Raw genomic sequence first — 13,659 nt, forward strand, 5'->3', positions numbered from 1 at the left:
TGGGGATGAAGTATCGATCACTTAATGACGGGGTTCGTCACGCAACCACTTTTTCATCATACATTTGTCATTTTTCTCGTATTTTATACATTTTTTATTTAATATCGATCAATAAAATATACCGTCTATTGTCTCCAGAGTCGTTTCTCCAACCCTATAATTTAGTTTCTTACCCTTCTGCATTTGTCATATTTTTCTCATACATTATTCATACCCTATTGTGTATCTACTACTTGACTGTCATCCTCGTCCCCTTTTTCTATTACAGTATGTTACAAATTACAATTGACAAAAGTCAACGACATAAGTTATATTCTAACGTTTTATAAATTTCGTTGAAAAATAAATAAGTCCATAATTATGAAAGATAACATTCCATCTTGCATAGAGATATGCGCCATTGAGTCATTCGTTTTTAATTTAGTCGGTTTAAACTCATTAAACACAGCATTTTCACTTGCTAAAGGTCAATTTCTGCCAAAATTAAAATCTTGGGAAAAATTTTTTTTCTACGCTGCTTTTTTTCCCTTCATGTTTTTATTCTTCAGTTTAGTGACTACAATACCCCAGTATATTGGCAAAGATTTTTCATTAACATGTGATAATGTATCGGTACTTTTTACCACTATAATAATAATAACTAAGGTAAGCTATTGTATTTTCAATTTTTCTCTAAACGCTTAATTATGCATTGAGTTAACTGAAAAATTTTTTGGGATTATGGAATTCTGAGGACTGTAATTTGGGTTAAAAGTGTCGTAAAAAATTAAGTGACAGTTTTATTTTAATGTTTACAGCTTGCATTAAAAAACGGTTATTGTAAATTTTTTTTAACATAATTTTTTATAATAAAGTTAAGGAGGTTCAATACCGATTATCTTTCTAGAAGATCTCATGGATTTTCTATTGTATATCTGCAAGATTACAACTCCTACACACCAAAATTTCTTTAATAGAATAAGTTATGAATTGACTTATACTTTTAGGAATTAATACAAATATTTTCATTATAATTGCATTGAATTTAATTGATGATAACACCTGAATCACGATGATCATGCCTGAATCAGTTTGGTCATACCTGAATCATGAATGCTGACTTTTTCCTGAGTACACTAAAGAAAAAAAAAATATTAATACTAATAGAAATCAACTGATTTTCTTACCTCTCACATTTGGTTCCTGAAATTTGACAAAAAAGTAATTTATTAGAAAAATAATTGGAATGACATAAAACTGGACACTCGAAGGTTGAAAATAAAATTTATTTAGTTTCCATCCGTAAATTTTAACTCAAGTTACAGTCATTTTAGCCTAACTAAAAATTTTTGGCGATTTATATTTTATAAGTCTCCCGAATAATTATTATTTGACTAATTACTAAAATATCATTTCATAGTTAATCAGACTGTGGAGTTGTCGACTAGATTTTTTTATAGTATTAAAAAAATTAAACAAACTGTGGGAAGAAAAAATCGTAAATCGTCTTGATCTCAAGTTAGAAATAAATGAAATTGTTAATAATTCAAAGCCCATTCGCTACTGCTACATGATCAGCGGGCTTTCGTTGGGTGCTTGCTATGCGCTGCGTCCACATTTGTAAATAAATTAATGACATAAATGTATATAAATTCCTATTAATTTATGATTAATATATTTTATTTAAATTAAAATTAGACTTTTGCTGAGACATTTTTTGCTGCCCAGTGAAAATTCTTCGATTGATTACTCAGATACCGTATATTCAGCAATAATATATCCAATAAAGCCTCAAACATTGTCTGGTTATTTATTACTATTGACATTGGAACAGGAAATTGCTGGTTTTGGAATATTATATTTTATTATTACTGACATCTTATTTATATTTTTGAGTTCACAGATTTCAGTTAATTTTACGGTTTTTATTTTTTTTAATTAATAATGACAATTCGCTAACTATTGATGTTAGGTAAAAATATATGTCATATACATTTTTTTAGGGAATTTTATCTTCTATACACTGTAAAAAATAACCGGGGTAATTCTAAGCGGTGTAGGTGTTTAAATTTCCGGTGTTAAATTTCAACACCGAAAGCGGTGCGAAAATAACGCCGCCGCCGGTGTAAATATTTTTTACCGGTGTTAAAATATTGTACTTCGGGAATATTTTGACTTACTCGATCACTACAGTTAAACAGTGTGCGTGTGTGTGCATATGTGGTTGAGTGTGTGTGCTTGTGTGTGCATACGCAAGTGTGTTGTGCTGGTATGTTTGAGTATGTGTGTTCGTACGTGTGTGCGCTCGCGTGTTTGAGTCCGTGTGTGTGTGTGAAGATATTTTTTCCGTTTCATAAGCTTCCCAAAGTTAATACTCTAAGCGGACGCAGGTTTACCCCGCTTTTACACCGGTAATTTAATACCGCCGAAGTACGCCTCCTACACCGGTGTTATTTCATTTCAACACCGCGTGAAGTTAAAATGAGTCTATTTTCAAAACCGCTACTTTTTACAGTGTAGAAATGCTCTTTGATGATTACACTCTAAAACCAAGTGTGTAGTCAAAATAAACACACTTGCAAAATAACATTGAAACGCCATAAGCAATCTATAGATTTTTAACACACCGTGAAACGTGTTTTAAGTGACTACAAAAAACTATAGTTTTGTTTATGGTCATTAAACATAGAACACATTTAATGTGTGTTAAAATAATACACATCTTTTATATAATTGAATTTCCTAGAAAAAAGTATCCTATATACATTTGCCGTAAACTCAATAGTTTAGCTGTTATTTTGATTTAAGCTAACATTCATGTGATTTTTGTAGGTATTAGCTAAAGATTTCGAAAATATATATGAAATATCTAAGAATAATAATAGTAATCATCGTACTAAAACATTGGGTAAAACAATACAGCATCATTGTGTGTTATTATCGTGAGTCTATTTAAAAAAAAATCTGGAAAACGGTTGCCTGTAGGCCAATCCCAAAACTTCCCATTGTTTTCGAGCTTTCCGAGCACTACAACGTTATTATTGGTAAACTTTTGAGCTCTTTGAGCTCAAAAAATGCCTGGATCAAAAACATCTACACAGTAAAAAATATTGTGTATTTGTGTCGAAAACGGTTTGTGTTAAAAATTGTAGTGTGTTAAACTGACACAAAGTTTGTGTCACTTTATTTTGTAACATAAAAAATGTGTTATACACTCTTTATTAACACATTTTGTGTGTTACTGTGGAATTCTTTGCGCCCTTTTGTGGCGATATTTTAACATAATCTTTGTATTAAAAAGGGGTTACACAAAGTTTGTGTCGAAATTTCAACACAAATTTCGTGTCAACCGTTTTTAACACACAAACTGTGTTGATTTTACACAATATTTTTACTGTGTACATTTCGCTGAAAAAAGTCATTTTTGTCCGACGATATCTTCGGAACAAATCAACCGATTTGCACGTGTTTTGCGGCAATCAAAAGAGCTCGTTGAGATTTAGATTTGATGAAATTGAGAAACAAATCAATAAAGCGATTCAGGAGTTATGCAACAAAAACCTAAAAAAAAAAATTGTTCAATTTTTACTTTTCATACAACTTGAAAACTATTCGACCAATCGAATTTAAAATCTAATCAGATCTAAGTCTTGATGAGCCCTTTTGATTACCGCCAAGTTTCTTCAAATCGATTGATTCGTTCCAAAGATATCTTCGCACAAAAATATTTACATCCACACGACATACACACACACACACACACACACACACACACACACACACACACACACAGGCACGCACCCGCGGATAGACATCCATCAAAATGATAAGATCTGATAAAAACTCGATTTTCGAAAATCGAGCCGAAACCAATAACTTTACTTTTTTTTGAAAATTTTCAATTTTCATAGTGTGAAGTTAAAAAAAATACGTAAATTTTTCTGCCATTTTCTCAATACAAATTAAATTTTTCTTTATACTACGATAATTTTTTGTTGTTGAATGTGTTAAATATATTTAGATGCATAAAGAATATTAAGGTAGTTTTCGGGTGATGGGCATAGTGTCAGAAAGTTCTAAAATTTTTTATACTTATTAAGGGTATTAAGATACAATTACCATTAAAATTTGAAGTCGATTGACCATCTCTAATTTGAAATATTTATAATCAAAGTTCGTACACGGAAAAATTGAAACCCGACTGGTTCGTGTGCAGCACACGACTGAGTCGTGTGCAAGAAAAAATAAGGGCAAGCACACGACTGGTTCGGGTGCAACACCGTACTCAGTCTGGTGCTGCTCACGACTCATTCTGGTGCAACACCGTAACCACTCGTGTGCTACACTCGAACAGTTACTGTTCGAAATTATAGTGCTGCACACAAACCAGTCGGGTTTCAATTTTTCCGTGTATCATTAACATTGCGAGCAATGAGGAGTGTGCGTTTCAGATCGCGTTCATGATTCTAATAAAAAAACTAACAGTCAGAAACTTTTGAAAAACTAACAGAAAATTAATGAATTTGTCCTGAATTTATTTAAAAAAAAAAAATAAAATATTCACCATCTCATTGTTGAGATATAGCAACACAAAGTTCAATAATAAATGAAAAAATATACATGTCGGTGAATTGAAAAAAAAACAATCTGACAACGCCGTACGCGAGTATACATAGTATTATTTGAGCGGTAAATTTAAACATACACTCAGTACACTATACAGCAACTGGCAGAGCATATGCGACGTTGTCAAATTTTAATTTAAGAAAATGTTCAACAGTATTTGTGCATACGTATATATAAGTAGTGTGTAGGTAAACTTCTCACGGGTACAGTATCAAACAAAAGCAATGTCTCGTTTTAACTACCACCTAACCTACTCTTACCGCGTATATGGCTCATAACTTTTTGACAATATTGTAGCAGGACAACTACCTTAAGATTTGTGAGAATACACTGATAGAAGTATTTCTTATAGCATTTAAAAATATTTTAAATGCTAAGAAATCCTTCTATCAGTGTACTAATTAAAAATATAGATTGATAATAACTTAATTATATTTTTAGATTATGTGAAAAAATCGAATATCTTTTTAGCCCAATCATTTTACTGACCATGTTATTAAATGGAATAGATCTTTGCTGCTGTATATTTTCATTTGAACAAGTTAATAATCATGATTATGCATATATTTATTGATTAGAAAATAAAAAAAAAAAATTTTTTATTTTTAATTTTATTAAATTTATTCACTTCAGGATTTGGCGAGTGGTGATTCCACGGGTTCCATTATTAGAAATGTACCTCATGCAGTTACATTATTTATTCAAATTGTTATTTACTGCAATTATGCCCACATTGCTACTGAGACGGTATTATTTATGCATAGTAATTGTTATGATTATTTTAATTATTATTAAAACTTGAAATAAATAAAACCAAATTATATTACACCGACATCTAAGACAAAAAGGCGGGACATTAAAAAAAAATTTTACAAATATATCACAAAATACATAATTGTTTTTTTTTTCAGACAAAATTATTGAGAGAAGCTATTTATAATTCATCATGGATTAATTATAATAGAGAAATGGTTAAAATAATGATAATAATGATGATTAGAGTGAAAAATGAATACCAATTTACAGCATACGGTATTATTACTCTCGATCGCGAGCAAATGGCTCGAGTAAGTGATTTTGCACGCCTCATAACGCGGAGCGTTTGAAGTAGTGCTCTACTCTCAACACGTCAATGCCAAGCAATTTTCTGGCCTTAAAATTACTCTATTACGTTCATATTCCATCGATAGAATAATATGAGTACGCGTATATCAAGAAAAGACTTAAGAAAACTTATTTTATGTTTTTTAAAGAACATTTGTTCTGCTACTTTAAAGAAAAAACGAGTTTGAAAAAAATTTTACTTGGACGTCCGGATGTCTGTATGTATTAACTCTTTTAGGATGTAGTCCGAATAACTGCCGAAAAAATTATCGTATCGAGAGCGGTTTTTTTTTTATTTTATTCAGAATTTTCTCAAGATGAACCCTTTCAATATTCACTATCGTAGTTTCTATCGTTTTTTAAATATTAAATTAAAAGTGATGACTGATAGCATTTTTGTAGATAAAATCCCGTGTATGTTTTTTTCCTCTGGTGCTACCTCTGACGGATATTTTTGCAAACCTCATATATATAGATATATTCTGTTATGGGTCTTTTACCGGTGCTGCATCCAGACTGCTTTTTTTGCACAGCTCTTTTTTACTTTTCGTTCTATTTTTTTGACGTCAAATGTTGACATAAACAGTAGCGTGATAGTAGCAAAAAATTTTTAACTTCCCGCTAAGAAAATTGTAAATTTTCAAAAATTCGGGAAGTTATTGGTTTCGGTCCGATTTACGAAAATCGAATTTTCACCAGATGTCGATGTTTCGAGGTCCTAGGAAGCTATTCTGACTAATTTCACGATGATGTCCGAGTATATGTATGTATGTATATGTACGTACGTACGTACGTATGTAAATACCTGTATCTTTTGAACGGATGAACCGATTTTGAACTTTAAGGTGTCATTCGACGCGGCTTGTCAATATCTTGAAGCTGTAAGAAAATTGAGCTTGATCGGTAGGGCTTGTTCAGAAATATTCCAAAAATAAAATTTTTTCAAAAATGTTTTTTTTGGATAACTTTTAATGTGCTCGATAGATTGATTCCAAAATGGACTGGGCTCTAGAGCTTTATAAGCCGCGTCGAATGCCACCTCAACCATCAAAATCAGTTCATTCGTTCAAGAGAAACCGTTGTCGAAAGAATTAAAAAAAAAAAATTTTTATTTTTTTTGAAATATCTCAAAAACGACTCGATAAATCGAATTCAAAATTTCATCAGCTCTAGAACATGATAAAATTCGTCGATTACCACCTCAACCGTCTCAATCGGTTTATTCGTTTGAGAGATATCGTTAGAGAAAAAATGGTGAAAAACGTTTTTTTTCGAAAACAACAACATACAAACGTATTTTCGAGCTCGAAAATGTATTCACAATAATTTTTGAGGTTTTTGAGCTCGAAAACAGCGGGAAGTTTTGAGGCTGGCCCGCAGGGTCAACTGACAGACCGATTTTTTTTTGTTTTACTCTATAATTTATAGGAATACAAGTTATTTTGACTTCAAAATTAAAAATATAAAGTTGATGGTAATGATTTAAGATGAGTGGATCGTGATTTTTTGATTTGGTGACAATAGAGCACTACCTCGCGTTCGAGGTGTGCAATAAGCGTTATGAGGCGTGCACTTTTGGATTTTCCAAACTTTTTTAAAAACTGTTTTTATGTTATTAATTAATCATGTTTTTTTTTTTTTACAGATTTTCAACACTACTATTAGTTACTTTACGTTACTGAGAAGTTTTTCGTAACTTGTGAAATTGAAATTATGAAAAAAAAAAAAAATTTATTCAAGTTTTCGTGAATGTGAATATTTTTTACTTAGTTATTGTTTTAGAGTATATATTTATTAATAATATTCATAGTTTAAAAAAAAAAGTTACAAATTATATATTAATTGCACACATTTATGGAATATCATATTTTATGAATAAATAGTTTCAACAATTATTAGCAGAGTAACGAATAAATTGATTTGTGTGTTGACCGGATTGATTGGAAAGGAGGAAGCACAATTTATTAATACCCTGATGGCCACACTTTAAATATAATTGCTCAGCAAGTTCTGCAGTGAAAGATTTCCGGCTACCATAATAACAAGTTTTCAGTAAGCCTCGGCTGGATAATACTTGCGTGCAAGTTGATGCAAATCTACTGCCGTCATCTGAATGTAATTTAACAGAAAAACTTGCCGTCAATTTGAAGTGAAATTTTAAATCAACTTAACGTCATTTTCTGACAGTAACACGTGTAGTCGAATTGAATTCAAGCTACGGACAATTTACTGTCAACTTAAAGGTAACTGTTTGCTCTCCAACACTTTCCTTTTTATTGGCTTCAGAATACGGCAGTAGCTTGAAGTTAACTTGTGGTTAAGGTAGCTATCAGGGTATTTTATAAAATTCAGGTTTAAGAATTTATTAATGATATATATTTTTTTATTAAACTTATGAACATTATTCATTTTAAAAAAAAGAGGAGTGTATAAAAATTAATTCTGCGTAAAATGAGTACCATCATTGCGGAGTTTTAATATTAAAAATTTTTTGAAAAAAAATTTGAAAAAGTTTTTTGTTCAGGATCACATTAAAATTATAAAATTATTTAGTTACACAAGTGTTCAAAATTTTGACGAAAATAATTTATTATTTTCTTATAAATAAGTTAAAATTCATTTATAATAATAACTATTTCTAAAGCTTACCTCGTTTATAAGATCTATCAAATAAATAATATTTTACCACCAACACGTAATTTGTTATAAAATATAAAAAAGTCAATCAGCAATTTATCAATTATTTATTTTAAAAACAGTAACAATTCCCAGCAGTCAAGAGTGTATTTATAGATGAATAAATAATTCGATTGTTGATGATTTACAATTTTAGTCGCTTGATAGTAAGTGAGCCTGCAACAATCAAAGCTGGTTAAAAAATAATCAAAAGTCTTTTAGTGAGTGAGTAGGGAGCCAAAGAAGATTTAGTTGGTGACTGTACGTCAGTCGGTTCCTTACTGAGCAGCTCCGTCCGCTCGAGCCTCCCCATCGTTGGCTTTTAGTCGGAGTGGGGATGAATCGATCACTTAATGATGAGGTTCCGTCACGCAACAACTTTTCCAGCATACATTTGTCATTTTTTCTTCGTATTTTATACATTTTCTATTTAATTTCAATCAATACAATATTCCGTCTATTGTCTCCAGAGCCGTTTTTTTTTCAACCCCATAATTTATTTTCTTACCCTTCTACATTTGTCATATTCTTCTTGAATATTATACATACATATGTATTATCGACTTTATTCTTTTAATAAATACAAAACTTTGCGACAAAGTTGACGTTTTCTTAGTAACTTCTTTTTACCTCTCGACTTTTATCGTCTGTTGAAAAGAATCAATTCCGACAAAAATATATAATATAATTTTTCATCGTTATGAATTTAATGAAAATAATTTTTTAAAATATAATTTATAAAAATGGAAATATCAAGCAATAATGAATTACCACCATGCGAACAATTTTTCAATCCCGAATTATCGTTATTTAAATTAATCGGCTTCGGGATACTTGAAAGAGCGTTTATAAAAAATAACGATAAAATTTATGTTAAAATTTTCGAAATATTTTTGATTTTATCCGGTTTTATGATAATGATTATTTTAGTGTTCAGTGAATTTCGCACGCTAAATAAATATTTTTTCAGTGATTTAACAAAAACGGGTGAAGTTATAGCAATGATATTTGGCTCAACTATAATTTTAACAAAAGTGAGTTTTTATTATCCATCTATTTATTATTTATTGTTGTTAAATAATTATAAAAATTAGTTATTTAGATTTTGGATATCTAGAACAGACTTAATTTTAATATTAAAAGAATTTGATAATTTGTGGGAAATAAATGTCAGAAAACGATTGGATTTGAAAGATAAAGTTATTAAAATAATTGATGCATCTAAACCTATTCGTTATTGTTATTTTATTGCCGGTGGATCGCTAATCACAAGCTACGGAGTGCGTCCTTACTTGTAAGAATAAGTTGTGTGAAGTTAAATTATTCATTAACGATAAAAAAAAATTAATTTTAATTTTTTTACAAAATATGAAATATCTTTATAATTTTTTTTTCTGATGGAAAGTTTATTAGGATATAATTTTTTTTTTATTCAACTCATGCGCGCTATTCACGTTTCATCATGCCTAAAATCCGAACCCTAAATGTAGTAATAAACGTAATTATTTTTCGAGCTCTGTTATTAGCCATTGAGTAGCTAAGATTGTGATGCCGAATGTTTTTAAGGTAGAGTTAAAACTTTGACTTACTGAATTTGAATTTCTGTTCAATTAAATCTACACCACTGTAATTTTGTGATATTCTCAATATTATAATTTTTTTTCACCATGTCGCTAAACAACTATTTAGACTTCGCTTTTTAGGCAATTAATAAAACGTGAATAGTGCACATGAGTTGAATAAAATTATGGGCGCAACATGTAGGTTAAGTCAAAATTATGAATAACTTACTAATTACACGAATAACTATTTTGTGTGTATTTCGATAGACAATTCAATACGCTTTCAGAAGAGTACCAACGCATTGAAACCATTTTGTTTTGAAACTGTTTTAAAGCATATCTGAAATAAATCAAAACAATTTGTGTGCACACGGAGAAAAATGTTGGCTTGAGACCCAGCAATTTTTATTATGCTGTCGACCAAACTTGAAACAGGAAGGGAAGCATCCAAAAAATTATAATGCTCATACGAAAAATTATTATGCTGCATCATAATACTTGCTACGCGCGAGACACTTATCGATAAGATTTAATAATTACTTCCATACATTATAATAATTGTGATGCGGTATAACAATTTTTCATAAGAGCATAATAAACTTTTGGATGTTTCACTTTCTGTTTCAAGTTTGGTCGACAGCATAATAAAAATTGCTAGGGATGAGCCAACATTTTTCTCCGTGCGATTTTTCGACGCCGATTAATGTTCGTCTTTCGTTCGGTATAAGTGATCTGTTATGTCCGATGTGACAACCATACTCAGTCGCCCCTATATCTTTTTACGATTATAATAAACAAGTAAGGCATGTTGGTATTCATTATTAAGAGATTTCAATTTCCTCGCAACTCACGTTTTTAAAAAAACTATATAATCACTAGTTATACATTTAACCCCACCTCTCCATGTAGAGTGACTTAAAAAAAATAATTTTTACGAGATAATAATTTATTTTGACAGCCTAATGTTACGTTATTTTCTAAAACAATCTGAAAATAAGACAATAGATCTAACAGAAACGGTTTATCCAATTATTTACCCGATACCATCAGGGACATGGTCAGGTTGGCTCTCATGCGTGACATACGAACAAGGAATAATTTTTTTTGGTATAATATATTGGATTGCTTGTGACACACTATTTATTCTACTTACTTCTCACATTTGCATTCACTTTATGGTAAAAATTAAAAAAAAAAAATTCCCTTAGTAGAAATAAAATCGAGTTTTTGTCCAGTAATTGGCCAGTTCGATTAGCGATCCAATGAAACATGGCGGCTTTAAAAAAACTCATTTAAAATTTAAGGTTTTGAAGTTTTAAAAATTGTCAGTTGCTCGGAAAAATAAGATTTTTTAAAACAATACTCAGTCAAATTATTGTAACTTTCTCAAAATTACACTAAAAATTCATTTGAAACAGACATATAGACAAATCTAACCCAAAGCTGGCCAGTTACTTCCTGATTAAACAAAACGATTTGTGACGATTAAAAATGTAATCGTCTTTAACAGTCGTAATCTTCATGGTTTTTCACATTTAATCGTCTATAATAGTCCAAAGACGATTTATTATTTTACGATTAAAAACGATTAATGACGATTCAAATTTCAAATCGTCATGAATCGTTTTTAATCCTCATTCAGGACTAGAAATCGCAATATTATTTTACGATTAAAGACGATTCACGACGATTTAAAATTATTAATCGTCTGTAATCGTAAAATAACATATTGCGATTTCTGGTCCTGCATGAAGATTAAAAACGATTTTAAACGATTAAAAATTTAATCATCTTTAATCATCAATCGATGATTCCTGACGATTCAAAACGATTAAAACATTTTTAATCGTCATTAATCGTATTTTCTAATCAGGGCTGGTTTTAAATCGAGTTAAAACTTGATTATTTCTACTAGGTTAATCTAAACTCATTGTAAATAAATTCGATAGATTATATCCAACGATTTAAACAAGTTACACGATAATAACCTTAAAAACAACAACGAGAGCTTTAAATTGATAGGAGACCTATCACGACGACATCAGAAAATGTTTGTGTGAGTATCAGAGCCCTTATATTAAGCACCGCTTGGCCGCACAAGCCTTCGGCTAATGCTGCCAACATTCGCAATTTTCCCATTTTAGATGACGCAAACAATTGTTTATATAAATAGTAGACTAAATATACTCCTATAGAGGCTATAGATGTTATCAAAAGTAGTCAATAAATAAATAGAAATGAATAAAATTTTCTATTTTTTCAGATTATGTCAAAAAATCGAAACTTTGTACAGTCCAATCGTCTTACTAACTGTATTATTCAATGGCGTCGATTTATGTTTTTGTATCTTTACACTAGACAAAGTAATTCATTAAAAATAAATATTTAATTAATAATTAATTTGTAATAAACATTTTTTTCAATATTAAGGAACTATCAGAAGGACATTGGGTGACAGTTGCAAGAAGTGTGACACATGCATTGACATTATTCATTCAAATTCTTATTTACTGTGAATTTTCTCATGTCGCTACACAAGAAGTGATATTTTTAATAAATTGTAGTTTTTTTTTTATTCAACTATCCATCAGATGTTTAACTATTTTTTCTTTTCTTTTAAAGATCAGTAGGGTAGGAGAAGCGATTTATAATTCTTCATGGATCTATTTTGATAAAAAAATCAAGAAAATGTTATTAACAATAATGATGCGTGCTAGTAAAGAGTATAAATTTTCAACATACGGTATATTAATCCTCGATCGTGAACAATTCTCAAACGTGCGTATCATTCAGATTATTAATGATAATCTAAAAATTGAGCCTCGGAGGTTAACCCGTCAGCACTCACGTTATGAGCATTTTGCTCACGCTCGATTTAAAACAATGATAACTTTTTTTTTTCAAGTGGAAAGGGTAGATGAAATTTTTTCTACCTTCGAGTAATTTCATCTATTTTCAAATTATGAACTTTTGAAATGCCTTAATATTATATATGATTTATAAAAGAATATTTTTCTCATGCGCGTCGGAAATTGTGAGCATTCTTCTCATCACGGGATTATAGGTGTAACAAAAAAAAAATTTACTTTCGGTAACAATCGGGCCAGTTCGTGTGCCTTCGTAAGTGAATAGCTGTTCGGCCGCACTCGGTATACTTCGTGACGTTTAAACTTATCCACCGCTACAAGTGCGCCAAAGCGCGCGAGATGTTAGACGCATGCGCATAGAGCGTGAGCAAATCTCTCATCATGAGAGTAAACATTACCGGAAAGTTCACGTGAGTGCTGACGGGTTAAATGAATAATTTATTTGAGCATCAGTGATTTTTTCTACTTAAATGAATCATAGAAATCGATAGAAATTTTTACGCCTCAAACAAGTATCAACAATAAGTCATACTTATTTTTAGTAATTACATTGATATATATAAATACATATGTGTGTTTTCTTTGTTGGACAATCAAAATAAGTATAGAGCTTGTTGGTACTCGTTTGAGATGTTTTTCTAATGACTTAATAACTTAATTGACAAAAAAGTGAATTTTGAAGAAAATAAATTTTTTTTTTCAGATTGTTAAAACAACGATGAGTTATTTTACGATGTTAAGAAGTTTTTCATAATAACGGTTGCTGATACCGAAATAGAAAAAAAAAAGAATTGATATTTTAAATATATATAAAAGTTATTAGTTACTGATTGTCTATAAAAAAA

The 13,659-nt window shown here is 30.3% G+C and overlaps 2 protein-coding genes across 3 annotated transcripts; both read left to right on the top strand.

Annotated features, from left to right (window-relative positions):
• The first annotated feature begins 191 nt into the window (after positions 1–191).
• LOC130666078 (uncharacterized) lies at positions 192–8,055 on the top strand. 2 transcript variants are annotated; one of them, XM_057466736.1, is made up of 8 exons: positions 192–645; positions 1,400–1,599; positions 1,678–1,900; positions 2,812–2,921; positions 5,047–5,146; positions 5,239–5,352; positions 5,517–5,672; positions 7,355–8,055. In XM_057466736.1, the coding sequence occupies exons 1-8, from the start codon at positions 361–363 to the stop codon at positions 7,403–7,405; spliced, it is 1,239 nt and encodes a 412-aa protein (XP_057322719.1). In that variant the 5' UTR covers positions 192–360; the 3' UTR covers positions 7,406–8,055. The 2 variants fall into 2 exon arrangements, with proteins under 2 accessions (XP_057322719.1, XP_057322729.1); XM_057466746.1 differs by lacking the exon at positions 7,355–8,055 and having other exon boundaries at positions 5,239–5,368; positions 5,517–5,666.
• An 871-nt stretch (positions 8,056–8,926) lies between these two features.
• Positions 8,927–13,659, top strand: LOC130665923 (putative odorant receptor 98b). The gene is made up of 8 exons (XM_057466554.1): positions 8,927–9,419; positions 9,480–9,679; positions 10,906–11,125; positions 11,897–12,003; positions 12,211–12,310; positions 12,378–12,488; positions 12,570–12,725; positions 13,518–13,659. The coding sequence occupies exons 1-8, from the start codon at positions 9,129–9,131 to the stop codon at positions 13,566–13,568; spliced, it is 1,236 nt and encodes a 411-aa protein (XP_057322537.1). The 5' UTR covers positions 8,927–9,128; the 3' UTR covers positions 13,569–13,659.

The sequence above is a fragment of the Microplitis mediator genome, chromosome 1 (assembly GCF_029852145.1).
Source record: "Microplitis mediator isolate UGA2020A chromosome 1, iyMicMedi2.1, whole genome shotgun sequence".
Lineage (NCBI taxonomy): Eukaryota > Metazoa > Arthropoda > Insecta > Hymenoptera > Braconidae > Microplitis > Microplitis mediator.

Excerpts from the sequence above, each read along its gene's own strand:
- LOC130665923 (XM_057466554.1), top strand. The coding sequence starts at position 9,129 with ATGGAAATATCAAGCAATAATGAATTACCACCATGCGAACAATTTTTC. Across the intron at positions 12,489-12,569 it reads CTCATGTCGCTACACAAGAA|ATCAGTAGGGTAGGAGAAGC; the intron begins GTGATATTTTTA and ends TTTCTTTTAAAG. Across the intron at positions 12,726-13,517 it reads ATCGTGAACAATTCTCAAAC|ATTGTTAAAACAACGATGAG; the intron begins GTGCGTATCATT and ends TTTTTTTTTCAG.
- LOC130666078 (XM_057466736.1), top strand. The coding sequence starts at position 361 with ATGAAAGATAACATTCCATCTTGCATAGAGATATGCGCCATTGAGTCA. Across the intron at positions 5,353-5,516 it reads CCCACATTGCTACTGAGACG|ACAAAATTATTGAGAGAAGC; the intron begins GTATTATTTATG and ends TTTTTTTTTCAG. Across the intron at positions 5,673-7,354 it reads ATCGCGAGCAAATGGCTCGA|ATTTTCAACACTACTATTAG; the intron begins GTAAGTGATTTT and ends TTTTTTTTACAG.